The sequence below is a fragment of the Alligator sinensis genome, unplaced genomic scaffold (genome assembly GCF_000455745.1).
Source record: "Alligator sinensis unplaced genomic scaffold, ASM45574v1 scaffold181_2, whole genome shotgun sequence".
NCBI lineage: Eukaryota > Metazoa > Chordata > Crocodylia > Alligatoridae > Alligator > Alligator sinensis.
Genome location: NW_005842429.1, coordinates 131666 through 149921, shown reverse-complemented (window position 1 = coordinate 149921; position 18256 = coordinate 131666). Strand labels below are relative to the sequence as shown.

The 18256-nt window shown below is 42.0% G+C and overlaps 1 protein-coding gene across 1 annotated transcript in view; it reads right to left on the bottom strand.

The window, feature by feature from the left end:
• The window catches only part of TGFBR2 (transforming growth factor beta receptor 2), a 37397-nt gene that overhangs the window by 9623 nt on the left and 9518 nt on the right, over nt 1–18256 (bottom strand). Inside the window, exons 3-4 of the mRNA XM_006030202.3 lie at nt 6544–7343; nt 2292–2433 (exon numbers count right to left, since the gene is read on the bottom strand). Coding sequence (XP_006030264.1) covers nt 2292–2433; nt 6544–7343 — 942 coding nt within the window. The remainder of the gene's footprint in view (nt 1–2291; nt 2434–6543; nt 7344–18256) is intronic.

Sequence of the window (18256 nt, the reverse complement as noted above, 5' to 3'; positions counted from 1 at the left end):
TTTGGTGCCTTTGGAAATCCCAGAATCAATTGTTGCATCTACTCTAGTTCAAATGAGAAGGAATTTTTCCCTATAGATGACACAATATAATGGAAGCAAGACAATTTCTTACACACCAAAGAAGCCACTGTAGTAGGAGAGTGGCTGTAGTAGGAGAGTGGCTTGGCTTGTGACAGCAGAAAAAAAGGTCTGGTCAGGGAAAGAGAAGGAGAAAGTGATGAGCGGTTTTTGATCATGAATACTGTATGGCAATTTTCCCTGTCTGGTGCAAGTGTCAGATCTCACAACCCAGGAGAGGGTCTTTTGGAGAGAGCTGAGAAAAGTCTTGTGATTATGAGGAAGCTGGGCACCAACAGTGAGCTGTGGGAGCCAAATTCTGGCTTCAGTTCTTTGGCTGAATGCTGACACCACCCCCAAATATTTATGCCTCATCAACATGCTTTCTCTATGAACCGCAGCCACCTCGGGAGATGACTGCAGTAAAGAAGTTCAGGAAATTTGTTTCTGGAGACAAAGGTGATTGAGGGGTAAGAGAAAAAAGTAAAATCAGGAAGCGGGTTAAGATCAATGAAGAAAGGCCAGGCACACTGGGGCAGAGAGGCCTCTCCTTTTCCCATAATGGCTTATGTTTTAATTCTAAAGGTTATAGCAGGTCACTGTCTTTTAGCTGAACAAGCTGGTGATTTTCCTTCCTCGTGAAACTCTGTTTATATCCTCTTTTAGGCAGCTGCCTTATGAGCAGAGCTGCCGTGAGGTCTGACTCACACCACAAGCACCATTCCGCTGCACTCAGCAAATATCAACAGGAAGGGACCTCAGGCATCAGCAAAGATGAAAGACTCCAGAGAAAACAGCTCACATATATATTAATATAAGTGCGCTGCTAAACGCAAGAAGCACAGAGAGCCCGAGAGATGGGGCAAAGGGCTTGTAATTCAGCTTTCAAATTTTGCCACCAGTGTTTGCAAAGGGCAAATTAAAAGGTGACCCATATTTGGAAGTGTGCAGAGCCATAACAGCTAAGCCAGGGGGAGCTTGTCTTGTAAGATGCTAGGCTGAGGTTAAAGCCAAGAACCACAAAATGCTGATTAAAAAAAAAAAAAAAGATTGTATGTAGTTATATCTAGAGCTGGATAGAATAATGAATACTTATTTGACAGGATTACTTGTACTGTTCATTGCTCAGAGCATAGCCCATAGAGGAAGACTGAAAGCTAGGCTGATAGCAGGGAGACCAGGGTAGGGGAACTTGCATCTTAGTAGAGATATGCAGCCACCTATGGAGGTTTCCATGCCTGTACAGTGCCCCAGTAAGGTTAGGAAGAAGACCCACCCAGCAGCGCATCTCCCACCTCTTCACACTGGGGTGTCCACACTGTTGATCTCTGCTCTCACTCAGTGCAGTCCCTTGAAATGCTACTGTTCTAATTCTGATAGAAAAGGAGTCCCTAAAATCTTCAAAGGGGAAAAATTGCCTGCTGCACATCTATTACAAGGGCTGTCAAGGTTATCTGAAATATCTTTGTTACTCAGCCCTATCTGTACACACATAAATGTGCCAAAGTGTGCGATGTTAAAGTGAACACAAACATTCCAGAACGCCCTGTTCTACGAGGAGACCAGGAAGATTCACATATAACCTAAATCAGGGGTTTACATCAGAGAGACTAAATCAAATCCCAGTGAGCAACTCAGTATGCTGCATATAGATGCTGGGGACAATCTCCTGGTTTCTATTGTACTGCTCCAGACTGAAGATTTAAGAGTATAAGAGAAATGAAGAGAGTTAACTTTATTGAATGAGCTGTAAATGAACATTACACAGTAGATCTTCCTTGTGTTCTTTATTTTGACATTCAATGAATTTAACTTTGTCCTGTATTTTCAATATTCAGTATCTCACAGGGCGTGCATGTTCTTTTAATATGTTGTGGATGTGTTGCTACATTACAGAAGTTGGCATGATGCAGTTGGCACCCTTTGTATGAAATGAGGTTGAGTGTGTAGGATTTATACAAGGATATTTCTGCTAAACTGACTGGTTTGCTCATTTAAATGGTTCTTATTAGATTTCTAATGTAAAATTCTAAACAGGTAATGCTTCTCCATCCTAGTACTTCAGACTACACAGTGCCTCTGATCATCTTGAAAGAAAAACTATGAAGGCAGCTTAGAAAACTCAGGTACTGCAGAACTAGTCCCACAGCATTTAAAGGGATTAAAAACAACACAGAATTGCTTGAGCATCTCTGAAAAACATTCCTTTAAAAATAAAGGCCCATTGTACATACCTCCAACACCATTGCAACGAGATGTCATCTCCCACAGGACCAAAGCCATAGAGTACACATCAGTTTGCTTGAAGGATTCAACGTTCTCTAGGTTCATTCTGGATTCCAGGACTTCAGGAGCCATGTATCTTGCTGTGCCAACCTGTAGCACAACATACAAGGAACAACTCAAGTGCTGAAACTACAGTTCACATTTCTGATTCTAATGCAGTTTTATTTCTGTTTCCAAACACAACTACATTATTTGACCTTTAGTATGAAACATAGGTCAATAAGCCAAATTCTTTGCCGCTTAGAGAATCCGGCCCAGGGTTAATCACCAACTTGTGACTCAGTGATCCAAGAAGATAAAAACAATATTTAGTAGCTTTTCAGTAGAGGATTTCATCACTGGCTCCTCCTCACTCTTTGGTTGTTTATAGAGATAGACCTTGCTGCTTACCTGATACCACATGCCACATTCATTGCATGTTCAGCACTTTTTGTGCATTTCAAATTAACATGACTCACCTTGTGCTATAATGCTACTAGCCCTTCCTTTTGTTGATGGTGGAACTTTTTAAAATGGAAACTCTAAAATGCATGCAAAAATAAGTCTAAGTTCCCCTTGAGCCCCTGGGCTGGCTTAGTTAGGGCTTATCCACTTCAGTAGCTAACAGCACATAAGAGGGTGATAGCATGGTATGGCCAATACCATGTCTCACTGCTTTTCATCTCTAGCCTGAATGATTACGTACCCATTTGCAGTTGTGTTGGTCGGGGTAAGCTTTTAGTGTAAGTCTGGAATGAAACTGCAAATGCATTCTGGACTGCTTAACTGCTCTGTCACCAGGTCCAGATAAAATAACACCCTCCCACCACCCCATAAGAAAGCAAAAATGCAAATGCTTAATGCAGACTCAGTCATTTGAGTGAAAAACAGAACCTGCCACTCAGTTTGGAAAAGCCCGCATAAAAAAGCTGACACTTCTCTACTCATTTTTGAAGTGCTTTTTTTCTTCAGTTTAGGCCCACACAGAATTGTGACCCTTCTGCACTGGAGGCAGAAATATAACTCTTCTCAGAGGGAAAAACATTTTGGCTTTCTTCTGTCCCCCTTGTATCCCAATTGTCACTTCTTTAATCTACATTTAGGTTATATGGTCTGTCAGGGACTGCATTTTTTGTTTGTGTGTGAAGCCAGGTAGGCTCCTCAAAAGGCATTTAAAGATGCCTAAGTCCCATGGATTTGGGAGTCAGACGCCTAAAAATATTTGAGGATTTGGACCCCAGTGCACTTGGCTGTTATGGTAATAGAGCTAAAATAATAAAAATAACTAAATACCTTTTCTCTCTCTCTGTTACGCTCTACATGCCTGTAATGTTTGTTAAAGAATATAAAACACATGTTGCTGGAGAAAGCAAAATGAAGGCAATGCTTGATAAGCACTGAAACCCCCTTAGAGTTGCCTTCCTAATACATTTTATTTTGCAAATGCTGCTTTCCTTCCAGGTCTTACCTATGGAGAACACAAAATGTTGAAGCAATAAGACAAAGGCCCAGACTCAAGCTTTATCAATAAAGTAACTTTTGCCTGTTTACATTATCTACAGATTATGAGTGGACAGAAAAACAAATTATAAAAAACTGTAATGGAGAAAGGTTAGAAACCAACCTCTATAATCAGGCTTACTTGTATTGCATACTTGATAATGGCAAAATGCATGTTATGCACCCGGTGGCTGGCTAGGAGAAGAATCAAGTTTGTATTAGGTGTACCACACATACAAGAATATTTGGCCTCAGAGGTTACATCCCAGAGCTAAAGCAGAAGACAGGAGTTATTTTCCACAAAAGATAGTTGAAAGAAACTAAAATGTACTTGAAATGAAAATGTTTGGCCTGCTCTATTACATATCATTAGAAACCAGGCTTTCCAGTTGGAAAGTCTGGAGTCTGTCAATTAAATTTACAGGTGATGTGTAAAGCAGTGGAGATTTCTCACTTTCTGATGCCCTTGCAGATAGTCTTTTAGACCTAATTACACCAATTTTAGTGTTGTGTAAGAGGGTCTGAGACAGTGTCATATATAAGTCAAGGAGAACCAAAAGCTAAAAGCAGATCTGAGTTTAAGAGCATCTCTAACTGTACTGTATTCAGTAGCAACCCTGGTATTTTGTGACTCTGGTGGAAGTGGTCTTTTTAAAAGCTGTTTCATTTGAGATGGCTCCTTCCAACTCTGAACAATATTCCCAAACCTTATGGAGGAAAGCGGCAGACTCCCATTTACAACAGTGGAATTGATAACTCTTGTAAATTACCAGAGAGATTTTAAAGGCCAATTTATAACTGATGTAAGGCAGTGGAGCCCCCTTGATTTTACCGGAGCCACACCGATTGAAAGGGTGGCCATAAAAACTCTCTAGCCGAGAAATAAAATGGTCCCATGTAAAGTAAATTACAGTGTAAATGTCTACACTTATCCTTTCCCTAAGCATGCAAGCTGTAGTATCCGAGCTATGAAAGGGTCTAAATATCAGTCAGATCTACTTTAGGACCTAATCTACTTAACACAGGCTGTGTCTACATGAAACACTTACTGCGCAGTAGCTCATTACTACTGCACAAGAACGCTGCTGGGCACAAAGCCATGCAGAGATGCTACTCTGCAGTAACACTGGTTACTGCGCAGTTATTCAGTACTTGGGTATGCAAGTAGTAAATGATAGGGGCGTGCAAAATGGGCCATATTTGATTCAGATTTGACCCAAATCAGGGGACATTGATTCGATTTGTTGATTCAGATCACTGTCCTGATTCGATTGGGCTGAATCTGGATCTGAAGATTCGATGCTGATTAGAAGAATCAGTTATTCAGCCATAGACACAACTTTAAATGTTTTTTCTACATACCTTGAAGTACTAGGCATGGCTTGTGAATGCCGCGATGGTGGGGCAGATGAAGCGTACCACAGGAGCGTGTGGGGACCCCTGTGTGCTCGGTGGTGAACTCAGAACTTCTGGATCTGCCGCTGAGCGCGTGGGGAACACCCCCGCACCCCCTTGGTTCAGCAATTGGCCACAGGGGGACCGTGAGTGCCCCCCCCCAGACCCAGGAGGTACCAGTCACCAAGCTGGGGGAAGGTGGGGGGAGATCCCTCACATGCTCTGCAGCAGACCCATAAGTGGACCAGAAGTGCTTTTGGTCCACTTCTGGGTCTGCCACCAAGCGACTGCCCCCCCCCCCACCCCATACTCCCCCCATACTCCTGTGGGATGCTGTATCCGTCCCAGCACCTCAGTGTTCATGAGCTGCCTAGTACCTTGAGGTTTGTAGAAAAAACATTTAAAGCTGTGTCTATGTCCGAATCATCGAATGTCTCCAAATCATCAAATCGATTTGGAGGGTTCTGATTTGATTCAGAGAGATTAAAGTGTCTCCTGATTTGATTCGGAGACTTGGCTCGATTCGGTGGAATCCGCTGAATTGAATCAGTGACCAAAGCTTCGCACAGCCCTACTAAATGACTCTTCAGTAACAACTGTGCAGTCAGCATCTTGTGCAGACGCAGCCACAGAGAGGTCATTTACGGTGAAGGCGTGTTCATGATCATTACTAATATTTACAGAAGCACTTTTATAATTTCATCTTTAAAGTGCTCTACAAACATTAAAGTACTCCTCCCAGCATTCCTTTGAAGTAGGTAAGTACTTGCTATATCTAGTTATAAGAAAAACGAGGGACTTATATACAGTACTTATGCATTTTTCACATTTGCCTGCTTGTGGAGAAAGTACTATATTCCTAACAGGTTTCTCAGTGATCTTTAAAAAATAATGATCTAGCCATTCTCCCTTCCTAGCTCAGATTCTGATTCTTGTTTATGCTGGTTTAACTCAGAAGTAACTAATGAAGTGGATAAGAAGCTTCTTTGAGATCAGAATCAGGAATTGTGGCACAATATTTCAAGAATATAAAATACCGCCTCAGCACAAACAGTCACCATGTAATCCGGGTTGTATGCACTTCAGTGTAAGCGTACGTATGCTGGTTGTACTTATATACATAAAGTACTGATCATAACAAACCTGTCATGGCATTATTTACACTGGTTTCTTAATACTGAGGTTACAGCCTCTTTATTTAGAAAAGCTGTCACATTTATTGCTAATAGTTTTAAATAGATATCATAGCAGGGTTTTTTTTCCCTTCAGTCCCAGAAAGGGACTCCAACTAGGCACAATGCAAGCCGCTCTAACATTTTAACTCACTTGTCCACTGTTAGCCAAGTCGTCCACAGACAGCGAAGGATCAAGCCTCAGGGATAACCCAAAGTCACACAGACAGCAGGTTAGGTCATTTTTCACTAGGATATTGGAACTCTTCAGGTCTCTGTGCACAATGGGTGTTTTGGGTCGACCACAGGGTGTATGGTCACTGTGGAGGTGGGCAATCCCTCGTGCCAAAGACCCGCCAAGCTTCCACAGGTCCTCCCAGCTGATGATGTGGCGTGTAAGGTACTCCTGCAAGTTTCCTCTGGCATGGAAGGCAGTGATCAACCAATATTGTTTTCCTATCTCTGTCTTACGCTCCTCTGCTGTCAGGAACTGAAGAATGTTCTCATGCTTTAGGTTTACATCTGAAAATATATCCTTTTCAGTCTTCCAAGAAGCATATTCTTCATAAGGGAAGATCTTGACAGCCACTGTTTCATACTGCTCAGATGTGTTTTGCTTCAGTTTGGCCTTATACACTTCAGCAAACCTGCCTTTTCCTACAAGAGTGTCTAGCTCGATAGGCAGTAGCTCAGTGTTGTGGTTAATGTTGTTGGCACAAGTGGAGCTGATGTCTGAGCGGTCATCATCTAACATAATGGCACAAACATCACTGCAGTCCTTATGTTTCCTGGGCTTAACGTTCTTCTCCCATGCCTTGTTGAGCTTCCGTCTTCGGTGACTCCGGTAGCAATAAAAGATACCGACCACAGCAATGGTGATCACAAGTAATGGGACAAGACTTATAACTGTGACTTTAGTAATCTCGTCTAAGATTTCAGGACTTGGTTGGGTATCTGAAAGGACAAAGAAAATCATTGTTCAGGTTTATAAACTAAGAGAGGTAAGAGCTAGTGCACCTAGCTCTAGGAAAATGCAATTTAAGTATGTTAAAATAAGAACTGGTTAAAAATGGGGGGAGAGGATGGGGTTTTGAATTTTTTAAAATTCAAAGTCTAGTTGAAAATTCAAAACTTGAAAAATTATTTCAACCATCTCCAGTGAAAATCGAAATTCATTATACTTTAGACTAGACATACTGTTCTGTTTACAAAATATACATGTGCATGTACAGCTTCCCAAACCGTTTAAACAAACAACAAGCAACATTAATAACAACCTTGCTCTGTACACTAGGCTTCATTTAGAAGGAGCCTTCTAATGCAGTAAAAGATCCTAACCTGTTAATATAGTTAATAGGGCTCTTCTCTTATGAGATCAGATTTCTTGTGCATTTTGGATGAAGTCTTGGCCCCACTGAATTGGTGCTAAAATTTCTACTGACTTTAAGAAAGCCAGAATTTCTCACTTTTCTGGCATATTAGAAAGTCATTCTTACATTATTTATTGATGACATTAATTTATTTAATGACACGAAATACTTTTCACTTTGAGATGATTGGCATGATCAGTAGTTTGGTGATACAGCACCTGCTGCCTCTTTGATTCCATCTCAGATCTGATGTTTTGGCATTTGAAGGATACATGAAACTATTTTCAACCCCCCCCCCCCACACACACACACCCCATTCACTGAGCATGTGTAAAAACCTGTGTGCACACCTGAAAAATTCTCACTCCCACATGTGCTTCTACATATGTGCTGCAGGAACAATTCTTATAGCTTGCACATCCAAAAATGTTAACATTTAAGTATCAATGTTCATTTTTATGTATTTTTTCATAGAGGCTAGGTTTGACTGTTATTACCATCTAAAATCTAATGTATATATAATGTCCTATGGGCACTAGGTGGGTGGGTGGTAGAGTAAATATCTCAAGCAGTGTACACCATATCACTTATCTGGTATATTTGTGGCAATCTCAGCGGAGACAGAAGTCTGAGCCACCTTCCTTGCTTAGTGGTCCTTCCTCTGGGTCAGTCCTGAGGCATTTTTTTATGAAGGTATATAATCGGCCACAACCAAAGCCTGAATGGTTAATAAATTGCAGACCTCTTGTCAGGCACTCTTATACTTCTTTAGTGTAAGTGTACTGGGTTCTTTTGACAAGATACCAAGGGAGGAAAGGAAGTTTCTTCATACTGCATTTCGTTGGATTTCTATACCCAGTTTGCTGTGGTACACAGAAATGCATTTTCTTAAACAACTTTTTCTTTCAAATACACTCAAATGCTTTATGTTATCTCAAGCAATGATTACAAGAAACCCTGGGGAGCTGGCTGAGTGGACTAACATTGTCTATACCATCTCTATCCTGAGCCTGAAACCACTACCAAGAAGTCTGGCCCATCCAACTGCTTTTGCTCAGGATATGCCAAATATTAGAGAGGAGACACTGTAGACCACCCTTGAGCATGCATCAACAGGCTTGAGACAATCTCAGTACCTCACTCTCCCAAGGCCACTTTCAGCTGGCTACACTACATTATTTCTGGGATTTGGCATACCTGGAATGAGTGCAAGTAAGTAGGGCACATCCCTTGGTGGTGGTCCTGGGCTCAAACATGAAGACAGTGTAGACAAGCTGTAAGACACCTAAACTGGTAACTACAGCTGAGTGAGAGTCTTACATTGGTAGTGCTACATTTAGGGGCTGTTTACAGCAATGCCATTGTCTCAGGTTTTGTATAATAGGCTAAATAAGTCAAGAGGAAGGGGAAAACCAGTATAATGTCCGAGATACAGTTGCCACTATATTACACAAAACTTCTAGTTAATTTTCTTCACTTTCCCTGCACTATAAGACAGGAGAGCTGCTTAAAACATCATATAGCAGTGTGCAAAAAAAAAGAAAGAAAAAGCCTTTTATAGTCAGAATGAGTCACATATTGTAACCCAAGAATCTGACCTCCACCACCCCTCATCCCTCCCCCCCCCAAAAATCACTCCTATATTATGGATTTATATTTAACAGCAAAGCTGACTGTTTTTTAAAAGGCAGGAGGTAACAGAAATGAGAGATCTTTTAAGCTGAGAGTCTATTGACTCTCCCCTGTTTGGAAAGAGGTCTTAATACTCAACCTAGCTCTGTTCAAAGAGTTCACTAATCAGGTATAAACCAAGTAACTCAATCATGGCTTGTCTGACACGGTCATTAAGGAGGGAGCTCATTTCCGTTCAATACTGACATTCTCAGCTATCACAAGTACACTATTAATGACACACGTGCATTAATAAAAAGACTAAAATTTCCTTTTACATTTGTAAGTGGCTCCTGCTAGGTTCAAGAAAAAGGGACAGCAAAAACAATTACTCTAAAATTATTTCCCTTGGCATATCACCCTGTGTCTATATTTAGAAGTTCATTGCTGATCAATTCTCTCACATTTCATTCTTCTGCTTCTCAACAGACTGAAGGGAAAACTTATTGAAAAGTATATTTAGAAACTAACATCCTGCTGTCAGTAAACAGCAGTCCCATGCAGCTTATTTTGTGCATTCCATTTTTTCAGGAAACCTACCAGAAAAAAACTTAGGGGTATCATCTAGTAGACTTGACTGAATTATTCACTGAAACGGTTAGTTCTTTGGATTTGGTTGCAAACAGATTTTGCTTCCATCACTGTGCCTGCTATTTGTAACTGCTAGATAAATTTACGTATTTAGGTTCATGGCTGATGAACTTATTTAGGTTTATGGCTTTTTCCTCCCCCCAGCATGTATTTAGTAGTTGAACTCTGCTATTTGAGCTGTGCCATTAGTCACCTATGTCACATGGGGTGGTTTCTGCCTAGCCAGAGATAAGAATACTGAGGACATTTTAGGATACATTTAGCCTTTCCTGTCTTCCTTTGAACAGGAAAAGGCATTATGCTGAGCTATAGACATGGAGCCCAACTTCTAAAATATTGGTTCCTTCCTGACTGAGGGAGAAAATTAGATTTACTGGCTGCCTAGCTAGCTGGACTTGCAATGACACGGCAAGGGGCGAGGACTTTCAGAGCAGGCATATACACACTAGATGTGTCTACACGAGATGCTTATTGTGCAGTACCCTAATAACACTGGCAGTAGTGTATTAGTGCAGTTTTTGACAGGCACACTACTGCACAGTGTTATTAGGGTATTGCGCAGTAAGCATCACAAAACATTGTGCGCTGGTGCTACTGTGCAGTACATGTAGTTACTGTGCATTTAGTTACTTCATTAAGCAAGTACTAAACTAAATGCACAGTAACTACTGTGCATTAATGAACGTGTAGATATGCCCACAGAGTTGTACAAGAGATGACTGTGACCCAGTTTATTCCCAAGTGTATTTGACTCTGAATGTCAAGGCTTTCCATCTACCTAAGGGTCTCTTACTTCTGCCCATCATTATAAAATCTGAATGCACTCTTTATTAGTTGGAATTGAAATAGAAAAGTCTCTAGTGAACTTCATGAAGGTTCTGGATCTTCTCTCCTTAGTTAGCTGTACTTGGGGTATGTAAATATTTTTTTGGTTTGGGTGGAAAATCATTGATGTTGCAGGTGTAACTCTGAATGTAGAAAAAAAAATCAGGTAAAGAGCTTAGCATTTTGGCTACTGACTCCCTATATGTCCTCTTATTCCTGGCCTCATGCTGGCACATCCTCTATGCCAGGAAGTGAGGAGGTGGGAGAGGTAGGGTGGGTAGCCTATAGGTTGTTGACTCAAAGTAGCTCCAGCACCTCGGGAATTCTGAACTGAACCAGCAGATCTAAGCCAGGGTTGAACCAAAAATCAAAATCAGATAGATTACAAGTGTTGTGTGTATGTGTGTGTGCGGCGGGGGGGGGTTGAGGAACTTTCCTGACAGATGTGCACGTCCACATGCTCAAATATATGTCTGTGAATCAAACCCCACAATTGCGCAAATGAAAGTACCTCTTTCCCGCTGTCACTTCAATGTTTATGAAATTTCCCTCTTTCACTTCAATGTTTATGAAAAAGTGTCAAAAAACAACTAGATAGAATAGCCATTCATTTTTCTTGCCAGCATGTTTTGAAATAATTTCTTCCACTACTTAGCAAATAGGAGAGTAGTAATATGTGTGGACCCATTACTCAGTAACAGCAGTATTTCTCAGGCTTAAAAAAGTACTAGTAAAATAAGTCAATGGTGGCTAAAAGAAAGCTTCCTGTATGCAGAGTATGCTAAGCATAAGTCATCTCTATAGCCCTTGACACTACCTTAAACGTTAAGCAAAATAGTATTCAAGTGCTAGGAAAAACAGAAAGATTTCAGCATCCTGTATTAACAGTAATGAAACTACAGCACACTTGATTTGCTTAAATACTAAATCTTTGAGGTAGATTATGTGTTTTTGCACACATAAATGGCACCTAAATACTTAGGATTAAAATAACAGTATTGATAAAACTAGGATCTCTGCTACACAGCAGAGAACAGATACACAAGCAGGGGGGACAGGATGGGTATAAGGGACAGCCTTTATTTACAAAACTGCTTTGTATGACTTGTATGACTGCTTGTATGACTCCCAGTGAGGTTGTCAGTCTGTTCAAGGTGGCAAGGGAATGTTCCATACTGTCACGAGTCAGCTTAAACTCACTGGCTGCTCTTGAAAAAATACAACTTGCTCAGCTACAAAAAGATCTTGAAAGTGTATCCTGCACAAAGAAATATTTGTAACATTGAGATCAGGGTCTTGGTCCTGCTCCAGGTGTTTTGCCCTGTTCCCTCTGCACAAGGCAGCCCTTAGACCTGACTGCAGGACAACAGTTCAGGTTTGTGGTTTCTAAGCTTGGTTTCATTCCACATTGGAACGAAACTGAAACCTTTAAAATATTTTTCATGCAAATGGAACTGCAGCAAAAGGTCTGGTTTTTGCATTGAAACCTGAGCTTTTTTTGACTTGGCAACAAGTGTCTGTGTATCCCTTCGATAGTTAGGGACTGGCCTGGGAGGGGGAAGACCAGGTTCAAAGCCATGCTCCCATTCAAGAGTAGAATTTTTCATTACAGTTTAGGGTCTTGACCCTGGGCCTCCCCAAACTGCCAGTGGCCAAAGCCCTGGGGGATAACATTCAAGAGTCTCTCCTTTTTCTTGCTCTCTTCTTCCCCTTCAAGCAGATCAACAGGCCTCTGTAAATTATTTTGAGTCAGTGTAATATCATTGAAAGCGTTCAGATTAACATGACTGACTTGACTCCTTACAGATTCAGTCTACACAGATGACCACTCAGTTGGTGCAGAACTACTGAAGTGGCTCCTACTTGTTCTGTCCTTTTGGTCACGAGCTGGTCATGAATCTTTTCCTTGTTTTGAACAGGAAATATTGATTCAAAACAGGAACTCTTCACAGCAATTGATGGGTTTGGACATATTTCTTAACTCAATATTTTTTTTTGAAAAAAATATTTTTAAAAGGTTGTCAAAACATTTTGTTGCAACGTTATCAAAATGAAAAATTCTGGCATCCTAGATTGAAACAACAACTGTGTTTCAAAGTTTAAGATTATTGTGCTATGGGAAAATAAATGAAATAAAAAGATGGAACTTGAAAAGAAATTTTGAAAAGAAGGTATTGAAAACCTGAAGGTGATCCTTCTAAGAATACTTCCATGATTTTTGGCTTGGAGATTTTTGACATTTTAGTGTTTTATCATTGTGATGTATTAAAAACGAAAATAAAGCAGAAAAAACAAATAAGAAAAGAGACAGGAAAACAGCTGTCTGCCCAGGTCTATACTGGCAATGTGTATGCACAGAACCATAGGAAAAATACACCTGGAAGGGACCTCCAGAAGTCATTTAGTCCAATCTCCTCCTCAAGGCAGGATCATCCCTATCTAAACCATCCCAGCCAAACATGCTCTTAAAAGCTTTCTAAAACCTCCCTAGGTAATGCTTAAATACCCTTAAAATTAGTAAGCCCTTCTAATATTCAACTTAAAGTCTCCCCTGATGAAGTTTAAGATTGGTACTTTTGATTCTGTCCCCTGTGGACACAGAGAATGCTCTGTTAGACACTGAGTTATTGGTGGCTACTCTTTGAACATGATGATAATTAAACCAGTTATGCACCTACCTTATAATAGTTCCATCTAGACCAAATTCCCTTAGCTTACTTACAAGAAATGGCATAGGAGACAGTATCACAAATAGACTAAATGCTAACGATGATCTACAAATGCCATCCAGTGTAAGGATGGGGATTTTGACTGGGATGTGGCAATGCTCCTGCTCGGAGTTAAAGCCAGAAGTTCTGGTCTAGAGGGTCCTGCCCCTCTGCTCAGGGTCAGACCAATCACCATATGTGGGGTCAGGAGGGCATTTTACTTCATGGTCAGACTGGTATGGAGTGTGGGGGTTTCGCCTCTCTCTGTAGTGGGAGGTGTGGCTCTCTCTACCTGGGATCTCCTGAGCATATAAGCAGGATACTAGCTGCCATGTAGCAGGTTGCCTTGTGTCATGTCTTGTGTTGTGTCAGGGTTGACGGCAGTTGTATTATGTTTAGATTATGGATTTGTATGGGATGGTTTGGATAGGGATGATCCTGTCTCAGGCAGAGGGTTGGACTAGATGATCTGTGAAGGTTGCTTCCCACCCTGCTTCTCTCTTATGATTTCTATGACAAGCCACCAAATTCCTTTCAGTGATGTCTGCAATTGAAGGAATTTTTCTTTCCTACTAAAGCGAGATCAGGAGTATAGGTTGTAGCTGTGTTGGTCGAAGGACATAGACAGACAAGGTTCTTTGGGTAAATCCAATATCTTTTATTAGACCAACTTAAATAGTTGGAAACATTCTTCTTGGCAAGCTTTCGGGCACAAACACCCTTTGTCAGGGTGAGGAAGCGTCTGCAGATGTAAATTGAGGTGGATATTAGGTTAGAGACAGGTGGGGGGAGGAATGAATGTAGCTGTAGTCAAAGGATGAGAGACAGGGAGGCGGGGGGAGGAGGGAATGAGAATAGCTAGTAAAAAGTGGAGGGTTTTTTGCTTTTTTTTCACCAGCTATTCTCATTCCCTCTCCCACTCCACCCTCCTGTTTCTCATACTTTGACTACAGCTACATTTATTCCTTACCCCTTCCCCCATCCCCCTCCACACCTGTCTCTCACCTACTACCCACCTCAATTTACATTTTAACTGACTGCCTTTCTTGCATACATACTTGCCGCTGGCTGCTTTACCACTCTATCCAGGAACAGCACAGACCATTTGCAGATGCTTCCTCAGCCTGATGAAGGGTGTTTGTGCCCAAAATCTTGCTAAGAAGACTATTTCCAACTATTTGAGTTGGTCTAATAAAATATATTGGATTTACCCAAAGAACCTTGTCTGCCTACTGTTGAGATCAATAACTTGTAGATCACCCAAAACATCTCTTTTGGTACAGGGACAGCAGTGCATTATCAAGGTCTCCTCATGCCTGAGTAAAGGGAGTGCTTGTAGTCTAATTGGTGGTAAAAGGCTAAGGATGGAAAAAATGTTGTACAGCCACTTTCTCAAGCAGGGGGTGGCAATTTTTCTCTGGTGCAGGCCACTGCTGAGAACCTGGCCCAGGCCCTGGTCAGGAAGTTGCCATCCTGTGGAATGGTCAGCTGCCTGTGCTTACCCTCACTGATCCTATCCACTCTGCAGATGCAGCAGAGCAGCAGGCTCTGCAGCAGAGGGACTAGGTGACAGTGCAGCTCCATGCCATTGAAGGCCCATGTCAGATTGGACCTCTGTAGGCTGAATCAGATCTCTTTGCAGGACAAATATGCCCCAGAGGATGTACATGGCCAAACCCTACTCTAAAGCACCACAGCTCAGACTCCAAAACCTTACTAAGCTTGTCAAAGTGAGAGGATACTTGTCCTCTTGACCTGTTTTATTCACCACTCTCAATGCTTTTCTGTCCAGGATTTCATTATACAACTGATAAATTATCTGCTATAAGCAAGTTTTCATTTTCCAACTGATTGCCAAATATTCTATTTCATGTTCAGGAGCATTAAGAAACTCTTGAATTCTTAGACGGAATAGTTTGTCTGTTCCTTTGTCCATTCCTGGCAGGAGCACATCAATCCTGAATATGCTGACCTAGCATCCATCTGTTTAGAATATCTTATCCCTGATATCACCTCCCATTTCTCTCCTCCATTTTGCACGCTCCATCTCACTCTGTATGTACGTGCATCTGCCTGTGACCCCAATGTTCACAACAGAGATTTCTTACACATTTATTTGAAAATTAATATACTTTTACTCATCCTGCTTTGCCTAGATACTGTTATGAATGCCTTGGTTGCATGACACAATGTCTGCTCCTATTTGCTGCAGGTTTTATAGGCTAATTCCCCCCTCTCTAGCTTCAATATGTTCCACCAGATGCCACCCATTAACCGCTATTTTTATTCGCAGCCCTAGTTTCACCCCACCAAACTTTCCCAAAATATTGTATTGCCAGTGTTGGTTACAGTTTGTTTCTGTCTGTATTTATTAAAGTCTCTTTCATGGCAGCCTGATAAATGCTTGGCCATATTCCCACATTTATTAAGCTTTCAAGTGATGCAAATTACAACAAATATGCCAAGCGGGACCGTAAGTTATGTGCCTCATCTGATTTGACCAAAATGTGTAGCTGAGCACTGCCTGGTTATTTTTCCAAAGAGAAAACAATGGTTTTAGATAAAAACAGAACCAAACACAATCCTCTTTCCTTCTGTTACCTCCTCCCATTCAGGTTTCCTTCCTAACCCACTAAGTGATTCAGACACTCCGTGTTACAGAGGATTTTCTGTGATTACATACAGCTGTAGGCCTTGGGTGGGTCTGCATTGCTGCAAATGCCTGAGAGAAAACATTGAGAACAATGCCAATAAGCGAGTAGCAAGAGGCTCTGTGTGTCATTATCCAGTGCAACTGCCCTCTTTTATGGTGAAGCTTGAGCACAGTTGCTTTCCAAGTAAGCTAAATGAATAATGGAAAAATAGATTAATGAAACTATTGGTTAAGTTTTACTTAGGATGTAGGCCGGTAGTTACATCTCTTTGTTGTTCACTGAACATCTGGATGACTGGTCGAATGTATGATTGAATGCAGGTATTCATGGATCAAATGAGTATATTTACAGAGTCATGCTGACATGACCAACTAATTTTAAAGCCAGAGTACACCTATTTAGCTAAATACAGTCATTGGCATTTTGATTTCATCAAGAGGAGGAGGAGAGAAAGGAAAGCAAGGACCAGGGGATGGAAAGAGAGAACATTTAGAGACTAAGGCTGTGTACAGAGAGAGAACATGCTTTAGAGACTAAGGCTGTGTACAGATATGAGGGTTAAGACAGTCAAAAAGCCCAAGGCTGAATCAAGTCAATCTTTGCAAGTTAGTTTAAGCTGCAGCAATTTCACTGAGAAACAACTGTACTCATATTCACTTTTGATTCAGGAAATGCAGCTACATGCCTGCAGTGGCACAGGCCAGAAGCTGGGAGGTGCCTGAGCATGGCTCTCTGGCACATAGCCAGCACAGGCTGTGTGTTTCCTTCTTTTTCTTGCTGCCTCTGAGGTCTCTGGGATTTGCAGTCCAGAATCACAACAGCAAGACTCTCCAGGGTTGCACATTACTTCCTCTTCCTGCTTCCAAGTGCCTCTGGGATTTGTAGTCCACAGTGACAACCAGCACTAAGTTTAGCAGCAGGGAAGCTCTGTACTCAGGGGAAGATGAGTTTAACACCCCTCCCTGGGCCCAGACCCCAGCCAGGGTTTGCCTTGGGGGGCCAGGCCCTGCCTTCCTCCTCCCCACTCCCCCAACTCTTCTCTGCTGGAGCAGAAACCCCAGCCCAGGACTAGAAAGCATGCTGGGATGCTGAAGGACTATGATTTAACTTAAACCAGGAAGGGGTCTGGGCCAGAAGTTTCATAAACCAGTTTGACCCAAATCACTTAAGTCTGATACTACATTCAACCAGGTTTATCTTAAACCAGTTTCAGCCATTTTCAAACTGGCTTATGTGCACTGAGCTTGTGTTTCATAATTTCATAGTTTCATCGTAGCTAGGGTCAGGAGGGACCTGAACAGATCATTTAGCCTGACCCCCTGCCTCAGGCAGGAATGAATGCTGGGTTCACAAGACCCCAGACAGGTGATTGTTCAACCTCCTCGAGCATATGCCCAAGGTAGGGGCGAGGACCACTTCCCTGGGAAGTTGGTTCCAGATTTTGGCCACCCTAACTGTAAAATATTGCCTTCTGATCTCCAACCTAAACCTATTCTCCATCACCTTATGACCATTGTTCCTCATCACCCCAGGTGGAGCTGGGGAGAAAAGAGCTCTGCCTATTTTCTGTTGATCCCCCTTGATGAGCTTGTAGGCAGCCACCAGGTCCCCCCTGAGCCTCCTCTTGCTGAGGCTGAACAGGTTCAGGTCCTTCAGTCTCTCCTTGTAGGGCCTGTCCTGCTGCCCTCTCACCAAGCGGGTGGCCCTCCTCTGAACCCTCTCCAGGCTGGCCACATCCCTTTTGAAGTGCGGTGCCCAGTACTGGACGCAGTACTCCAACTGCGGCCTGACCAAAGTCGCATAGAGGGGGAGTATCACCACTCTGGACCGGCTTGAGATGCACCTTTGGATGCATGACAAGGTATGGCTGGCCTTGCTGGCTACGGTATGGCATTGGCGGCTCATTTTGGACTCCAAGAGTCCAAGGATCATAATGACTCCAAGATCCCTTTCAGCTTCTGTGCTTTCAAGAAGGGAACTCCACAGCCTGTATGTATGCTGTGGATTCCTTCTCCCAAGGTGCAGCACCCTGCATTTGTCTATGTTGA